Genomic DNA, 17907 nt, shown 5'->3' with positions numbered 1-17907 from the left:
TTGGGAGAAACATTTTAAGAGTTTCAGGAAATTTAACAGTTATTACTAGACATCCTAGAGCACTTGGATAGCATATGTTTATTATTCAAAACAATGCATGGTACATGCTAATTTTATGTAAAAATCAAGGCACTGATAACAGTTCTCCAAGGAAACCCATGAGCATGTTCAGTTGCTTCTTCATCTTTTTAGTCTCCTATTGCTGGTTCAAGCTGTCCAACCCGCAGGGACAACTTAATAACACAGCTTGCAAATAGATTTTTCCCCCAGGAAAAAGAAATCCAGCAGCCCACCAAAACTGTCACCAGCCCTTCCCACACTTACCAGTGCCATAGGGAGGATGCAGCTGATGGCAGTGAGCATCAACGGCCTGAAAAAATACAGGTGGTAGTTTCAATTTTTATTTAGAATTCTTACTTGCCAACTGCCTGAACTCTTTTAAGGCTACACGAATGGGTGTCCATGCCTCAGCCTGTGTTAAGCCACTTCGTGGTCCAATCACATTTGTTAACATACACTAGCGGCCAATTCACTAAAAAGCAGAGATGAAGGAAAGAAGTGAACTGTGGGCCAGCTTCTGGGCCTGAGGTACAAAGGGACATGATATAGGAAAACTAGCCTAAGGAGATCAAGATAGATGGATTTCAGGTCTTGGGGGTTAGGGGGTAAGGCGAGAAGCTACTGAAGGGATAAGAGGAAGAAAACAAGGTCAAAGCACAGAGACAAAAGAGTAGGTCAACACCAGCCTAGAATGGGGCAAAATCATCAGCAGTGGTGGTGGTAGCAGGGTCCCAGAGGACCACTGATCTTAGTGGTGGGCCTTCACTTCTCCCATACTTCACACCTACATACTCTCAGCCTCTAAAAAATCAGCTCTCTGGCACCTGATCATAACTGTTTCTTTTCACTTTTTCTTTACAGGTCTCCAGGGAGGGAGGGCTGACTTGTAATCGAAGCCCCCATACATTATACAAGCTTTAAAAAATCTGATTAATAAACACAAATTTGAAGATTTCTCTCCTGTCTAAACTTAATTCAGTCCTGTTATGGTCTCTGATCATTAAAATCAATACGAAGGGGCTGGCCTGGTGGTGTAGCAGTTAAGTTCGTGGGCTCTGCTTCAGCAGCCCAGGGTTCGCAGGTTCGGATCCCAGGCACAGACCTATGCACCACTTATCAAGCCATGCTGTGGCAGATGTCCCATACAAAGTAGAGGAAGATGGGTACGGATGTTAGCCCAGGACCAATGTTCCTCAGCAAAAAGAGGAGGACTGGCAACAGATGTTGGCTCGGGGCTAATCTTCCTCACTAAATAAATAAATAAATAAATAAATACCAAAAAAACCCAAAGACCTCACTAAATAAAAGGTTATTTACGCAAAATACAATAAAGCAAAAATATGAAAGCGATCATTCCTTGACCATAAGGGTACTTCTTTTTATTATGAAAAATTCCAAGCATCTACAAAAGTGAAGAGTATAAAGAAACCCATGTACCCGTCACCCAGCTTCAACATCAACTCATGGCCAAGCCCACTGTATCTGTACCTCAACTATCCCCTACCTTCTAGATTATTCTGAAATAAATCCCAGCCAGCATATCTTTTAGGGTGCATTTCAATGAAAATCCTCTGGGAAGTACTTAGTACAAAACACTGGTTACAATCCCTTTTAGAAGTCTAACAGTTTTCCAGGTGGACACCATATAGGCAAGATGACCACCATGTCCATGAATCAAGGTCATGTCCAGTAACTACAACAAAAAAAATGCAGGTAGGAGCTGATATCTGATGAACCGCACATAGTAGGACTAAAAGCCAAGTCTCCTACCATGTTTTTGCAGCCACAAGCCCATCTTGTCTAAAAATGATTTCAAACAATGCTTTGTCTCTTCCAGCTACTGCTACTGGGAGGAAGCAAAGGAGAGGGAATACCAACTACTGTCTAGGCAATACCATTCTGGTACCCCCTCTTCTCCTGAGGACACCTCAGAGGTTAGCACATCTTACTGACAAAGCCACAGACTCCAACAGCATGTTTCAAAGACAGAGCTACTGATTGCTGTCTCTAGCTACACTCAAAACATATATAACACTACTTTTTGTAACCTTTCTGTTTATGTAAAACTCCATCAGAATGGAAGCTCCTTGAGGGCAGAGATTTTTTAAAACAATTTCCTTCTCTGCCATACCCAAGCACCTAGAACAATGCCTGTCCAGTACTAGGTCCTATACACTAACACTACCCTCTGCCTGACTCCTGTGGTGTAGTCTCAAGTCACTGCACATCCACATCCTCCTCCAGAGCCCAGGCAGGCACCAAGGTCTTCCAAGCTCTCAGGGAATGCAGGAAGAGGCCAGATACAGCACCTTTAAGGAAGGTTAAAAAAAAAAAAAAAAGAAAAAAGTTGGAGAGCCAGCCCTGATAGCCTAGTGGTTAAAGTTTGGTGCTCACCGCTTTGGTGGCCCAGGTTTGCTTCCCGGTCATGGAACCACACGACCCGTCTGTCAGTTGCCATGCTGCGGCGGCAGCTCACATAGAAGAACTAGAATGACTTACAACTAGGATATGCAGCTATGCACTGGGGCTTTGGGGAGGAAAATTTTAAAAAGGATGGAGGACCGAGAGGTCTTCTGCGGGTTGCAGGAAGAGCAGAGATGCTGACAGGAGGTTTGAGGAGGCAAAAATCAAACATATGGGTTAGGGAGAGAAGCAGGAAGGAATTCAGGCTGGAGTCTGGACAAGCCACTCTAAGTTTTTCAACAGAGCAAGATAATCAAAGTGGTGCTTTTACTGGATATATCAGAAAAATATGAAAAAGTAGGAAAAAAAATTCTATTTCCTCCTCTCTCACCATTCTGAAAAAGGAGGGGACAGAAACTAAAGGCAAAGAGATCTTTAAGTTATTCTATGGTAGAGGTCAAACTATTCTTTCCCCACCTCTCTTAGCATCTATCTAAAGTTAAAACAACAGGGGCCAGCCCAGTGGCACAAGCGGTTAGGTGCGCGCGCTCCGCTGCAGCAGCCCGGGGTTAGCCAGTTCGGATCCCGGGTGCGCACCAACGCACCGCTTGGCAAGCCATGCTGTGGCGGCATCCCATATAAAGTAGAGGAAGATGGGCACGGATGTTAGCCCAGGGCCAGTCTTCCTCAGCAAAAAAGAGGAGGATTGGCATTGGATGTTAGCTCAGGGCTGGTCTTCCTCACACACACACAAAAAAAACAACAACAGAAAACACCTGTTTATTGGGAATCAACAAATTCTTAACCTATCTCAATTACCAATGAACAAAGAAAATCAAATGGTTCATAAAAAGCACTCTGATGAAAAGGAACACCACCTGCCATCCCATTTCTCTCCACTCACTCCTCCATCCTCCCAGTCTTCCTATTCAGGAGAAATCTCCACCAGTCATTTGTCTAGGTTCTTCTGGTTGTTACCAACATCCCTGAATATACCCTAATTTTCTATCAGACTTAGTTTACTTAAAATACTCCCTACCTCCCCCTTCCAAATCCTAGCTTTTTTATATTTAAATCACTATTTTCAGTTCCTCTATTGGTTACCTTTGTAACTTCGAGATATTGTATACAGGACCAGAATTACATTTTCTTCCGTGTGCTTCCAATGTCACTTCCCTTGGGCCAAACAAGAATGTTCATACATTAAGCACAAATACATCACCTTTATTTAGTCACCACCAATTACTCATAGTTGTGCCACACGTGTTTGCTTTATATTTGGCTCATAATTTTTTGTGTGTAGTTTTTCTGCTTTGCATGGGAATTCTAATTCCCTTGCCCCTTGTAAAGAGTTGTATGGTTTCTTCACTGTATCCCAATTCCAGCTTCTTCATTCTATCTATTGCTTGGAATCTACCCCCTTCCTATTCCTGAATAAATTTTTCTTGGATCCCACCAAAATTCGGTTCAAATTTGGGCTGACTGCTTTCCAGGCCTGTTGTACAGAGGACACCATGAGACTTTTCAATGAACTACTAGATTAGTTCAACCATTTCTTGAATTCTTTATTTTCCTCTTTTTTGATTTTTATCTGCAAGTAACTACTTCAGAAAAGGTAAAAGGGAAGTAACTTTCGGGAGTCCTTCACATCTTGAAAACAAGTTTATTTTGCAATGACAGAATTCTAGGTTCAAAACCATTTTCCTTCAGGAATTTGAAGACCATTGCTCCATTGTCTTCTGGTTGTCACTGTTGCTGACGAGAAATCTGATTTCCATTTCTTTTAGAAGACCTGATATATCTTCATGGAAACTTTTAGGGTTTTCTGCCTATCCTTATTTTTCTGAAATTTCACAGTGACAATTCTAGCAGTAGGTCTGTCTTTATTCTTCTGGGCAATGGGTAGACCCTTTCAATATGAAGACTGCTCCTCTCTTTAGCTTCTGGAAAATTTCTTCTCCTTATACTTTTAATATTTTCCTCCTTTCAATTTTTTATTCTCACTTCCCAGAAATTCTAGTAGATACTGGATCTCTAGATTGATCCTCTAATGTCTCTTACTTATTGCATATATTTTTTGCCTGTATTTTGGCTTTATATTGAGAGATCTTCTTAATTTTATCTTCTGATCTATCTACAGAATATTTTTTAACTTGCAAACCCATAATTCACCTCCATGAGCTCTTTTTTATTTTGACTGTTTCTTCCCGATGGCATCTCTGATTGTTTTATGGATGCCACATCTTCTTGATTATCTTAGAGAATACTAAATAGTGTGCTTTTAAAAACAAGCAAAATTATTTACTGGTCTGTTTCAGCTAAGGTCCATTTTTCTGTTTCTCTTTCATTTTGCGTGTTGTCCTCAAACGTCTGCTGATTCTTGGTTAGCCATTCACATTAAAAAACGAAGGGTCACCAAAAAAAGGAATGAAGTACTGATACATGCTACAACTTGGATGAACCTCAAAAACATTACGCTAAGTGAAAGCAATCAGATACAAAACATCATATATTGCATGATTCCATTTATATGACATATAAAGAATAGGTAAATCCATAGAGACAGAAAGCAGATTAGTGGTTGCCAGGGGCTAGGGGGAGCGAGAGTAACTGCCTAATGGGTACCAGGTTTCCTTTTTGGGACAATGAAAATGTTTCGGAACTAGATGGAGATGATGGTTGCACAACACTGTGAATATACTACATGCCACTGAACTGTAGACTTTAAAATGGTTAATTTTATGTGAATATTACAATTTTTAAAAGAGGGAGCAAGAAAACGAATCCTAACTCTGTGTACATGGACAGAACCTGTCAATTGACAGGCTTTTCTTTAGGGTGATCAATGAGAGGAAGCTATTACTAAAGACTCAAGGGGTGGGGGGGGCCGTGGCATAGCGGTTAAGTGCGCGTGCTCTGCTGCTGGCAGCCCGGGTTTGGATCCCAGGCGCACACCGATGCACTGCTTCTCAGGCCATGCTGTGGCGGCGTCCCATATAAAGTGGAGGAAGAGGCACAGATGTTAGCCCAGGGCCAGTCTTCTTCAGCAAAAAAAAAAAAAGGAGGACTGGCATGGATGTTAGCTCAGAGCTGATCTTCCTCACAAAAAAAAAAAAAAAAAGACTCAAGGGCCCCCAAAATGACAAATGAGGTCAGACAAATCTCACACTCTCTAAGGGCCCCATTTCTCTCCAGGTTATTCTATTTCTTAAAAATAAGCTGATTATTTTGCCTAGAGGCCAAGCGGGAACAGAAGTGACTATTCTACATACAGACTTTTAATTAATCCCCCCATATGTAGTGCACTTATCTCTTCCAGCCTTTGTGAGTCAAATCAGAGCCCACCGCCTCTTCAAAGATCTGCTGGACAAACTGGCTCCCATGTGCAATGATGTCCCCGCATGCCACCCCCATCCCCATTCTCTTTGTTATTATGAGTTTATAACACGTATATACGCCTTTACTTTCATTTTCTTATTTAAAAGCACAGGAGGGGCCAGCCCCATGGCTTAGCGGTTAAGTGTTCGCGCTCCGATACTGGTGGCCCGGGTTCGGATCCCGGGCACGCACTGACACATCACTTCTCCAGCCATGCTGAGGCCGCGTCCCACATACAGCAACTAGAAGGATGTGCAACTATGACATACAACTATCTACTGGGGCTTTGGGGAGAAAAAGGCAGAGGACTGGCAATAGATGTTAGCTCAGAGCCGGTCTTCCTCAGCAAAAAGAGGAGGATTGGAATGGATTTTAGCTCAGGGCTGGTCTTCCTCACAAAAAAAAAAAAAGGCACAGGAGACCCCCATGTTTACCTTGTGCTCTTGAATACTCTCTCTCTAGCTTCCTCAACTCTCCAGGCAACCACTGATTTACTTTCCTTTACAACAGATTAGTTTGCATTTTCTAGAATTTTAAATGATTGAAATCATAAAGTGTTTACTCTTTTCTCCCCCTGGCCTCCCTCGTGCAGCATACTTATTTTGAAATTTATCGATGACGCTTACATCAAAGTTCACTCTTTTTATATTACTGAGAAGTATGCTCGTCTATGGGCATGCCACTATTTCTTCACTCATCTGTTTGTGGATATTTGGGTTGTTTCCAGTTTTTGGCTACTGCAAATAAAACTGCTACAGATATCTGAATACCAAACAAACAAAAAAAATGGAAGGGGAACAAAGGCATGTGAGGGCAGCCAATCATCTTGAAGCAGAAGCCAATATTAACAAGCCAGCAAAAAAAGATTTTATGTGTTCTACCACAGCGTCATAAAATTCAAAACTTTTAAAACATTCACATTGTATTTACGATTGCAGATACTATTAGTCATTTTACAGCTACTCATTATTAATATGTACATACAAACCCACCTTTATCTTGATAATCAATGAAATATGAAGTTACCTTAAGATATCAAAAACATCACAGGAAACCTATCCAACTTGCCAGTATAGTTCAGCAGTTTATATCCTACTCCCACACTGGTTACAAAACCAGTACACTGTGAAGGTCTTTGGCTTTCAGCAGCCAAAGAAAGGACACGCTCCTCTCTCCTCACTTTGATAACCTGAATCATTTCACATTTCTTTTTGTACTTCCACATGAATATAACGTAAAATACTTTGCTTCACCTCTCAAGATTCTGTTTCGTTATGTCTGCATGAAGTTCAGGCTTCCTATAAGAATTGCCAAAACTGATTCTGACATGCACCCCAAGGTGGGAACCACACATCCATTAGGTATACACTATCGCAACTTAGGAGTCACCTGGCTTCACGGAAGCCCTTTGACAAGCATGTCTTTTACAAATGGGAGCATATAGAAGTAGAGCTTTGAGGGTAAATTCTCAACTTTTGCATTTATTGACCTAGGCTTAGTCAGATCAATAACAAGCAACACTGATTGAGAACAAACATAACCAGGCATTTTTGCTGGGTGCTGTTGTGCAAAGAAAAAACGTGGCCCTCTATCTCAAAGAGTTCAAACCCTGGCTTACAAACAACTAATTTCCAGTCAGCCTAAGTACATACCAAGAAACATGCACACAGTGGTACAGAGACAAGAGTGTCCAACTTGGCATGGGTATCAAGGAGGGCTTCATGGGAAAAGAGATTCAAGAGTAAATCCTCAGTTTTCAGCTTGGTGGATGGTGGTATCACCAATTGATAGAGAATCCAGGAAGCTAAGTTGGATGGCACTGGAGTTATTTCTTGTAAAAGGAGGCAAGGTGATCTAGAGACCCCGGAAAATGATGGTGAGAGCACTGAAGAGACCAGTAAAAGCCTAAAATAAGGGATAAAGGAATGAGAGTGCATAGAGAGTGTACTGGCCAGGAAAGAAACTGCTAGTCAAAGAGAGCAACTTTCCCAGATAAGAGATTACTCTTTGTTCACAATTAGACGAACAGCTCTGTTCTCCTTTTAAAATCTCCAAACAGGGCCGGCCCCGTGGCTTAGCAGTTAAGCGTGCGTGCTCCGCTACTGGCGGCCCGGGTTCGGATCCCAGGCGCGCACTGATGCACCGCTTCTCCGGCCATGCTGAGGCCGCGTCCCACATACAGCAACTAGAAGGACGTGAAACCATGACATACAACTATCTACTGGGGCTTTGGGGAAAAAAAAGGAGGAGCATTGGCAATAGATGTTAGCTCAGAGCCGGTCTTCTTCAGCAAAAAGAGGAGGATTAGCACGGATGTTAGCTCAGCGCTGACCTTCCTCACCAAAAAAAAATAATAATAAAAATAAAATCTCCAAACAAACTTCTCACTCATCCTGCCTGTACTTTTCTCTATTTATGGTTGATAATTTGTGGTCATCACAGTAAAACCATTTCAGGTTTATAAACGTTCATGATAGTTCACAGAAAAGGAAACACAACATAAGCTTCAAATTCTGACAATTCACGTCAGTTTAAGTAATCAAGCCACAGGGCAGACACATTTCAGGAGAAGCAAGATGAGAAGCTTCCTGATGTCTCACTCTGTACCTTTCTTAAATCTTTCATACAACTCTTCTCTCTTTTGGGCAGAGAAATCTAATCCTTTTAATTTTTCCTAGAGTAGTAGGGGCAAAGACAAAAAAGAGAAAGAGAGAGATTGGGACAGAGCAAAAGTTAAAGAAAAGTAAGGGGTGCCTCAATAACAAGAACCCCAAAATCAACTAAGCACTTCATTAAGTAGTGCTGTGAATGTAGGCACAAGACCAAACACCGCAGTAGTCCAGAAATGTAGGAACAACAGACAGGCTATATTCCCCGGTATCCTTTTCCTGGTCCCAATTCAAAATTCATTTTGTGTTATTTTTACTTTTCTTATCAACAGGCCCCAGAAGAAGGGCACCAGAGGCTCTGGAGGAAGGCAAAAGAATCCAAAGTACATGACCCAATTACCATATGCACACTTCAGAGGCACCAGTCAGTAATACATCACCCAGGACCTTCCTTGATGTGGCTCCTCCGCTACGACTCAAAAAGCACAATCCTGAGAATGTGTTTTAAGGAACCACAGCAAACACGTGAAAGCAACATTCCCATTGTTTGACTCTTGCCTTGCCTCCACCATGACCAAGCATTTGTTTGAACACTCATGTGCCAGGCACTTTACATGCATTATCTCATTTAATGCTATGAGGGAGGTATTATAACCACTATTTTATAGATGAGGAAACTGAAGCTTAGAGATGTGAAGGAACTTGCCCAAGGTCACATTATATTAAATGGCAGAAAAGGGAGTGGAACCCAATCATCTGATCACTAGCCCAGGCTTGGGGGCAAGGCCCAACAGACACAAAGGCCACATCCATGAAAATGCTCACAGCAATAATAACCAGTCCCCAACAACTGTAACACATAAATACTCACCTAAATGCCCACTGGCGAAAGTTTGAGCAAATTATGGCTCGAGAACAAGATAGTATGCTATACAGCCTTTTAAAGTAATTTATGGGGCTGGCCCCATGGCTTAGCGGTTAAGTGCGCACGCTCCGCTGCTGGCAGCCCAGGTTCGGATCCCAGGCACACACCGACACACCGCTTCTCCGGCCATGCTGAGGCCGCATCCCACATACAGCAACTAGAAGGATGTGCAGCTATGACATACAACTATCTACTGGGGCTTTGGGGGGAAAAATAAATAAATAAATAAATAAATAAAATTATAAAGTAATTTATGAAGATGAAGTAAAAACAGGAGTAAATATTTGAAATACACAGGAAAAAAGCAGAAAATATATATATAAGTACATAATGATTACTGGAATGTAATGTTTGTCTATTTTGTTCATAGCTATTCTTCCAGTGCCTGGCACATAGTAAGTGCTCGATAAATATTAGTTGAATGGATGAATAAATTGCAGCAAAGCAATATTATGTAGGAATATGGACAAGCACTGAAGGATAATAAGCGAGGAAGAAAACTTTTATCTTAGGTTAATGGAATTATGAATGATATTTTTAATACTGTAGTAACATCTAAACAATAAAAATTTAAATATAAATAAATTCAGGATTAGGACACAAGTGTGGGATTAGAACCACTCCATGATCACACATAGTTTACATGGTTCCTAAGGTGGTGTGAAAGCACAACAAAAAAACTAGAAGGAAAGCTGGCCCTGAATCTGATGAAGAGCTTCTTTTCTGGAAGGCAGTGAGCATGTTGTGTGGGGTGCCAGGTACACGGTGAGCACCCAAAGTCAACGATGACAATAACCTTTCTAAGTTGGCAAGATATGGACAACTCTAGCACTAGTTGTACTTCGGCAATTCTCACCGCCACTCTGGACATTTCTCATCTCCCTTTTAAAAATAAATTTATACATCAGTAAAACACACATCAGACTTTCAGACTAAAGCATCATGAAGTATGTCAACACACCTACTAACAATCAACTATTTGAAACATAGGAATTTAATCTAGATTCTACTAAGATACAGGCATGCAAAGAAACCTGACATCAGGGCATAAAAATAGAAATCTGATGGCTGTTCAGCACTCAAACACTCAGTGCCACTAGGCCCAACTTGAAGATACTTTCCCACGAGTAGTAACAAAAAAACAAACATTACTTGGTTAATTAATGAATATATAAATGAAAATAAAATGGTCTTAAAATTCAGCTACACTAGAATACAATAAAGTTGATTTAATAAATAAAAGTAGTCTTTTCCAGATATTATACAAAAACCTAGTGCCACTTAAGAGAAAGGCTAAATATAAGGTATTTTGTGTTAAGAACATCAACTGCTCATGTTACAAGTGACAAATGCATAGAAACCAGGTTATTTTGAACACGGGACTATAAAGACTTCTGCACTTAAAGTCAGAAGCCCTGAAAACTTATGATTCATTCACAAAGGGGAAAAATGATCCACAGAAGAAGAATCTTATGAGATTTTCCAGCCACATTTTGCTGCATAGCAAACACTAGCTTTTACAACAAATTCAAGCAAGAGGGTAGCAGAACAGTCTTCTAGGGAACATTTTCCCAGCTCTATTACAGCTAATATAGCAATTCATAAAGCAAGAAGAACTGTAGTAAAAACCCTCAAAAACCAGCTTATTTCTCCAACTCTATCTGAGGAACACCAGGCTTGAGAAGTGAGCAGAGCAGTCTAGCATTGAAGAAATTCAAAAAATCTATTCCTTTTCCCTAACAGTAAAGACACTTCAGGCTGCATTCATGATCCTCCACCTTGTACTCCGTTTTACCTGTACATCTTAGTCTCCCACTCCAGCCCAGAAGGTAACTTTCCTATCCCTATGCTTAATCAACCGTGGCCTGGACTTCTGTTATCTGCACTGCCATTCTATCCCAACTTCAAGAGTCTCCCATCAGCACAAAGCTCAGATAGCTCACTGTAACTCTGTGGACTAGATCCAGCCCAAAGTGGACCTTTTCTTCTCCATTCTTAAGCACTGGGTAGGGCCCTGAGTGACATTCCACCTCTCCCGCCCACACCCGTAACACGCTGCTGAGAGAAGGAGCACACAATACAGGAGATACTTATGGCCCATCGCCAATGAAAGCCAGCCTGGGCTCTGTCTGGGGCTCTACCATGGCTGAGCCCTTTCCTGAGCAGCCTGATAGCAAATGCCTCATGAGTTTCATGGAACAGTATTAATAGGATTCACTGACTGACAAAATTCTTCTTGGCTAATTATTGCACGTTTTGTAATAAAAATGCTTGTTATTACTAGAAAGGGCTTTTCTCATCTATAATAACAATAAAATAATCTTTGTATAAGTTTCATATAAAAATATAGTGTGTAGAAAAGGTAACTTTGTTTTCTTTAAAGACTCACATATGATCACTAAAAACATTCATCAGAGATTTTTCCCCTCCTACAACACAAAACCTCACTTGGCAATCATCTCATCTCTCATGACTATTCCATTTGTAGGACGATAGCTCATTCTTAAAACAATGCTTCTGTTTTGCCATTAGTTGAACACCAATAGTTTCCCCCCAATAACAGATAAGCATTTTTTCTGTTGTCTATTCTCAACGCTTGATCTGAGTTTCTGGGCACTTTCCTTTCTCAATTAATGATCTTACTCACAGACTGGTCCCAGAACTCATATAGGAAGTTACCCTCCGATACCAGGGGCTCTCAATAAACCAAAAGTCCAGTGTCCCAGACAACTGGGATTTTTCTACTTAAGAGACTTCAAATTCCAAAAGGCAACACAAGGCTTAACTTTATGCTAGACAATGGCTCATCCATAGACAACTGCCAGAACACAACAAAACAAGTAACATAGACATAAGTATCAGTGAAAAATTCAAGCCACTCCTCAAACTTAGCTTTTGTTCATAGACAGCTGTTCATAAGGCTATAATTTTAAACTACATACATGTCATATCACCTACTAGCCAAATAGCATCTAAATCATATTAAAGAATTAAATATCTCAATAGGTCAGAGTTGTGTAAACAGGACCATGACTAACGGGGGAAATCAGTAGCAATCTCGGTGACAACTATTCATCTTCACTCTCAGAGACACATGCAATAGAGGAGCTAGAGTAACGAAAGCACCTGTGAAGACCATTCTGTAAATCACCACTTAAATTGCTCCCTCCCATCTCAAAAAATGTTAATTACAAAAATAAAAACAACGCTAGTTTTTAGTCAGCCTGAAAGAGGAAGGTTTGTGTGATTCCTTCTCCTCTACTCTTAACCAAGCTGTTGCTGCCTAGCCTCTTTAGTCAAATTCCTGAACCACTTAAAACACCACTGAGCCCCTTCATGTGCTGCCAAGCCACCAAAAGAGTCAAGACCCTTACTGCCCAGCCCCAGAAAGGAATTGGCGTTAACATGCTCCTCAGTGAGGTCTAGGAAGGGAAAAAAAAAAATCTACCTTCTACCATCATCTGAATTTTTGTGGATTATTTTCCTCTTTGCCCCATGTTCTCTTTAACCCTTTCCTTGTGTTTCAACTTTCTTCCATTTCTTTTTATTCTTTCATCTCTATTCCAAGTTCTTTTTGCTCCTTCTCTTTACGGTCTTGAGGGCCAGAATAATGCCCTTTCGTGATAGTAAAGAAGGATGTACACCAGGGACTAAGGAATCTAGCATCAGCTACTGTCATCAATAGTTGACAAAATCCACAAGTATCCAAGAAATTATTCAATACCTACTATGGATGAATCACTGTGAGAGGAATGATGGGGGAGAAATTTTAAAGCAATTTTTGCCCTCAAAGAAGTGACAATCTAGTTGAGAGATTATGCAAAAATACGTGAAAAGGTAAAACAACATAAAGCAGTCAGAAGACTGCAGTATATGATGTAAGACACGTGGGCTGTAACATTTTTTTTTTTTTTTGGCACTGAGACCAAAAGAGGACTGAACCACTGTGTTCTAGGGCGTCTCAAGGAGGCTCACTCAGAGAAAGTACAAGACAGACTCTGAAGGAGACCTTAGGGGACTAAAAATTGAAGTGAAGGAAAGGCTTTCCAGAGGGCTGACCATATGTCAACCTAAGAAGAAGAAAGAATGTACAATGGCAAATTTTATGTTATATATATTTTACCACAATTAAAAAAAAAAGAGGAAGAAGGACAGATGCCTGGGCCCCTCAGCTGTCTCTAGCAGGGTAGGAAAGTCAGCACAGAGGGCCTGACAAACTAAGAATTTCTATGCATAGATAGGAACATCTTGACGAACTGAGTCAACTGATACTATCCAGTGCATAGCCACACATCTGACAATACCTTTTCTAATCTTAATTACCAACACTGTGTATAACCTGACAATATGGTTAAAGCAAAAGAAACTAGCTGACCAGATAGGGAGAGGTGTGCATGGAGAGGAAGAAGAGACCTGATGCCTCTTTTCTACCAGGGAAATGCCCTCTGGAGCAGAGGTCCCAGCAGCTTTGCTATAGCTATGGTACAGAAATCCCAAACCCAGAGGTTCCAATGGGTCTCTGTTCTTCAGAGTTTTCTGCTGAGCGCAAGAGAGAAAGTCTGCAATCACTTCTAGGAGTGAGCCACAAAAAAAGCTTTAGCTTTCAGCTTCCAGTTAGTTGCTAATAAAGCCCTCATATATAAATTCAAAGTATTAGTAGTTAGTTTTTTGTTGACCACCTGGAAAAAAAATCCTTAAACTAATACATAAAGTTACTTTTATAGAAATCATACATGGCACACCTTAGTTACCTCCATTTAAATACCAACAAGAAAATTATTTGCTTGAAATAATAATGCCAATGTGCCCTTCAACTTCAAATTGATCAGACAACAAAATCCAAATAACAGTTCCTGAAGGAAAGTCAGTGAAAACAGTCAAGTTAAAAGAAATGTCCCCACTTGCACATAATGGCCAACATCAGAGGAGAAAGAAACATGCTGGGAAATTGCCTAAATGACCATAAAAATATTCATAGTACATAGTGTTCTATGCGATATACTATGTACTAGTGTAATATTACATAGTACAAAATGTGCAATAACTGTGCGTGGACAATAACTGGCTCGAGGTGCAAGACACTGAAAAGTATGCTAGTCTAAGTGTTAAAAGTAAGATTCTTGCTGGAATAACCAACTTTGTTAGTTCTTTAAAATTTCCACATTAACACCCCCCAAAATCAATGAATTACAAGCTATGAGAACTTACTTTATTCTCCTATTTATTGCTAAAATCTCTTTCAACATTAGACATTAGTCATCAGTATATAAAACAAATGAGCTCATTAGCCCAGAGGCACTGATTATTCAGGGCAAACCGGGGGATCTGGATACTTCTCAAGACATTTATCAGTCACTCATACATGGTTGTGTAGAAGATGGTGATTCTGATGCTTATATCTTACCTCACAAAGTTTCACAAGACTGACTTTCTGAAACAAGTGGTAATCTATGCAATTCTGCTTCTATGTACTTTTGGTTTATCTTTCCTGCATTCACCCACCACGAATCCTTTCTAATTCTTAGTAGTTTGGGAATCTGAGGGCCTTAGATATGCACATATTAGAAAACAAAGTAAATGCATCGAATGTATCTAAATGATGCAACATACACTTAAATTTGGTTTCAAGCTACAGGGTCAATCAGTCTGGAGGAGACATTAATTAGCAACAGCTCATATTTAGATTTAATTGGGGGGATAACACTTGGAATTGACAACACTGCTCACCTTTAGGACAGAGGCTAAGTTGGTCATGTGCTCGTTGAGGGCACCCTCGGACTCCTTGTAGGTCAAGCAGGTGAACTGGTACTCCTCGGGATCAAAGGCATCGGCTCCCTGCTGCTCCACATCGCTAGCCACTCCCACATAATAGTCCTCTATGTCCCCTGGGTCCTCGTCCTCTTCCTCCTCCTCACAATTTGGGTCATAGTCCTCTTCATTGCTGTCAGACCCCTGGCTATTCATGTCCACAGACATCTTAGCAACCAGAACCAGCCAAGTTGCAGAGCAGGAAAGCAGTTTTTTTTCCCCTCCCCCCGAACTTCACTTTCTCAAATGCATTAGTATTTTTGTCTTCTAAAGGAGGAAAAGAAAAAAATAAGTGTTACTCATTCTCACTATGAGAAGCTGTAACAGAAACCATTCAAGAATCAAGATGGCATAGCCTTGGCCCTACCCAACTATGGCCTATTCCAACTCTGGTCTCATACAGGAAACCTCACCATCATCTCCCTGCCCAGGCTTATCAAAGGGAAAGCCTTTCCTGGAGGGGCAGAAGTGGCTGACAATGGTAACTTCACAAGAAGGGCCTGGAATGAAAGAGTAAGGCTGTTCCATGTCAAGGAGTCAAATTCCCATGGACTTGTCCTTCCTGCCACAGTCCTTAAGAGAGCAGCACATCCCCACAGTGGGCTGCCCACAGGGGAAACAACTTAAAGGTTGAACTACCAAAGTTTAAAATCTCTTTGCTAATCATACCCCACTGAGGGGAGACACAGACAGTACATAAATAGGGACACTGTTTTTCCCACCATAATATCTAGGAAAAGAATATCACTGTTTCACAGACATCGCTCTCAGATACCTGGAAAACAGGTGCATAGTTAATAAAGAAAAAAAAAAAGCCACATAGCTCTTTAACATCCTCCTCTTGTCTGCAAAGTTCACTGATTTTTCAGTTTTAAAGGGTTCTACTGATCCTTTAGAAGGGGTACCTTAGAGGCAAAGAAACTGCCCCAATAGCGAAGGAAAACTATAGATATTCTGCCTTAGCAGGATTAAGGATAGGGAAAACCAGAAATCCACTTAGGGTGAAGAAACAAGAGTTCATACGGAACCAACTACTGAAAAATCCTTAGAGAACAAAATGTTATTCAATTACATATAAATGAAAAGAGAACACTAGTTGAGAAAGCAAAACAGTCACAAGTCCTAACTTCATCTCAGAGATGATTTTGGAAAACATCCATTAACTTCTCTGCAGAAGTACTATTTCAACCGATCATCTGCCAGGAACAGTAGCAAATAGTGATTTAAACCTAAAAACCAACAGGACCTTAAAATGCAAGAGCATTTGTATTGAATGGTATGTAAATCATTTACATAACCAAATCTGGATTAAATACAAAATTTAAATGTTCAAATTTTTTTGAAAAATCATATTAACAAGAGGCAGTAATATAATACTCGTAGTTTGACTTTTAACCAATTGTTCTGTATGGCAGAACCACCTAATCACAACTGAACTTAACTACAGTATTTTTCCTTTAGTAGAAAAAGTTAATCTTAAAAATACCTGTAATTCTCGAAGATCTTTCAGGAAGATGTCACTCAAATATTCTGTCACATAATTTCCACCTAAAATGAAAAATGAAAAAAAGCGAATTCTATTTACATGTTTTTAAATTGGTACCCTGCTTTTGCAAATTTATTTTTTAAAAAGCAAAGACATTTAAAAGGACAAGCAGCAAGGGACCAGAGTAACTATGAAATTATTTTCTTATAATAATCCCACAGAAATACATATGTCATAATATACTGACAAGAGTTACATGGCCTTCTAAAAAAAGAAAGCATTCAAAGTAAACAGTTGACAATAATTTAACCTGGGGTACTGGTGATGGAAAAAGATACCCAATTCCCTCCCTCAGTTTGAAAGCCCACCACCTTACCCCTATCATTTGGATTCCCCAAGTTAGTTACCACAATTTCAATATTAAATGTTATATAGAGGTTAACAAAGTAAATTGTAACTGACTTAAAACTGGACTTGCACTATAAAGCCACCTCCACTGTGGTAATCTAACACACAATACTGCCAATATTATAGATCTCACTTTACTCATGAAAAAATTATTTTCAAATAAAAAATGTCTCCAATAGGATGCCCACTAGGCAATATTAACACCCATTTCCCACCTCTCTTCTGACTGCTCAAGGGCCATCTGACTTTCTCAGAGACACAGATCCCACTATCCAAAAGTAAATAATTACTACTTGCTTACTAAATTAGAAATCTTATGTCTATTTCTTTATCCTTTAGAATTTCTTGGAAAACCAGAGCTCATAATTTCCAAAAATATACTTCAAACATAAACAAGCAAATATAAACTAAATGAAAATCCAAGTCCAAACAATAAGTGTGGAAGGTTATTTCCAAAATAGTAGAGGAACAACTGATTTCTTTTACCTGTATTTTTGTGTAAGATACTGTTTATTTGGCAAATACTATCTATGAATTTTGCTCCCATCTAAAAAATATCACTACCAATAATAGCTTTCATTTAATGAGAGCCAATTTCAGGTCAGGCTCATTCTCATTAAATCTTCACAACCCTACAAAGTGGCTATCATCCCTTGCTTACAAATGAGGAAGCTAGAGTTCAAAAAGGTTAAGCAACTTGCCCAGGATGACACTGCTGGCAACCAGCAGAGCCCAACGTCACACTTCCACCAGATCCAAGGCCTACGGGGATTCATAACTTCCCCATCACTCTCCCAGGGAGCCTAATAATATCCACAAAGCTACCTCCA

At 40.2% G+C, this 17907-nt stretch overlaps 1 protein-coding gene across 7 annotated transcripts in view; it reads right to left on the bottom strand.

Moving 5' to 3' along the window:
• Positions 1–17907, bottom strand: part of ARIH2 (ariadne RBR E3 ubiquitin protein ligase 2) — a 56397-nt gene that overhangs the window by 29040 nt on the left and 9450 nt on the right. For 5 of the 7 annotated variants that reach the window (XM_087430952.1, XM_087430954.1, XM_087430951.1 and 2 more), the window contains exons 2-3: positions 16670–16731; positions 15103–15450 (exon numbers count right to left, since the gene is read on the bottom strand). In XM_087430952.1, the coding sequence (XP_087287078.1) occupies positions 15103–15351 (249 nt within the window). In that variant the 5' untranslated portion in view covers positions 15352–15450; positions 16670–16731. Of the gene's footprint in view, positions 1–324; positions 371–15102; positions 15451–16669; positions 16732–17907 lie in introns of those variants that run through there. The other 2 variants (XM_087430955.1, XM_087430956.1) reach the window with 2 other exon arrangements.

The sequence above is a fragment of the Ceratotherium simum genome, chromosome 5, assembly GCF_057802395.1.
Source record: "Ceratotherium simum simum isolate JZ-2026a chromosome 5, ASM5780239v1, whole genome shotgun sequence".
Classification (NCBI taxonomy): Eukaryota; Metazoa; Chordata; class Mammalia; order Perissodactyla; family Rhinocerotidae; genus Ceratotherium; species Ceratotherium simum.
The sequence above is the reverse complement of the archived record's forward strand: the minus strand, read 5'-3'. Positions and strand labels throughout refer to the sequence as shown.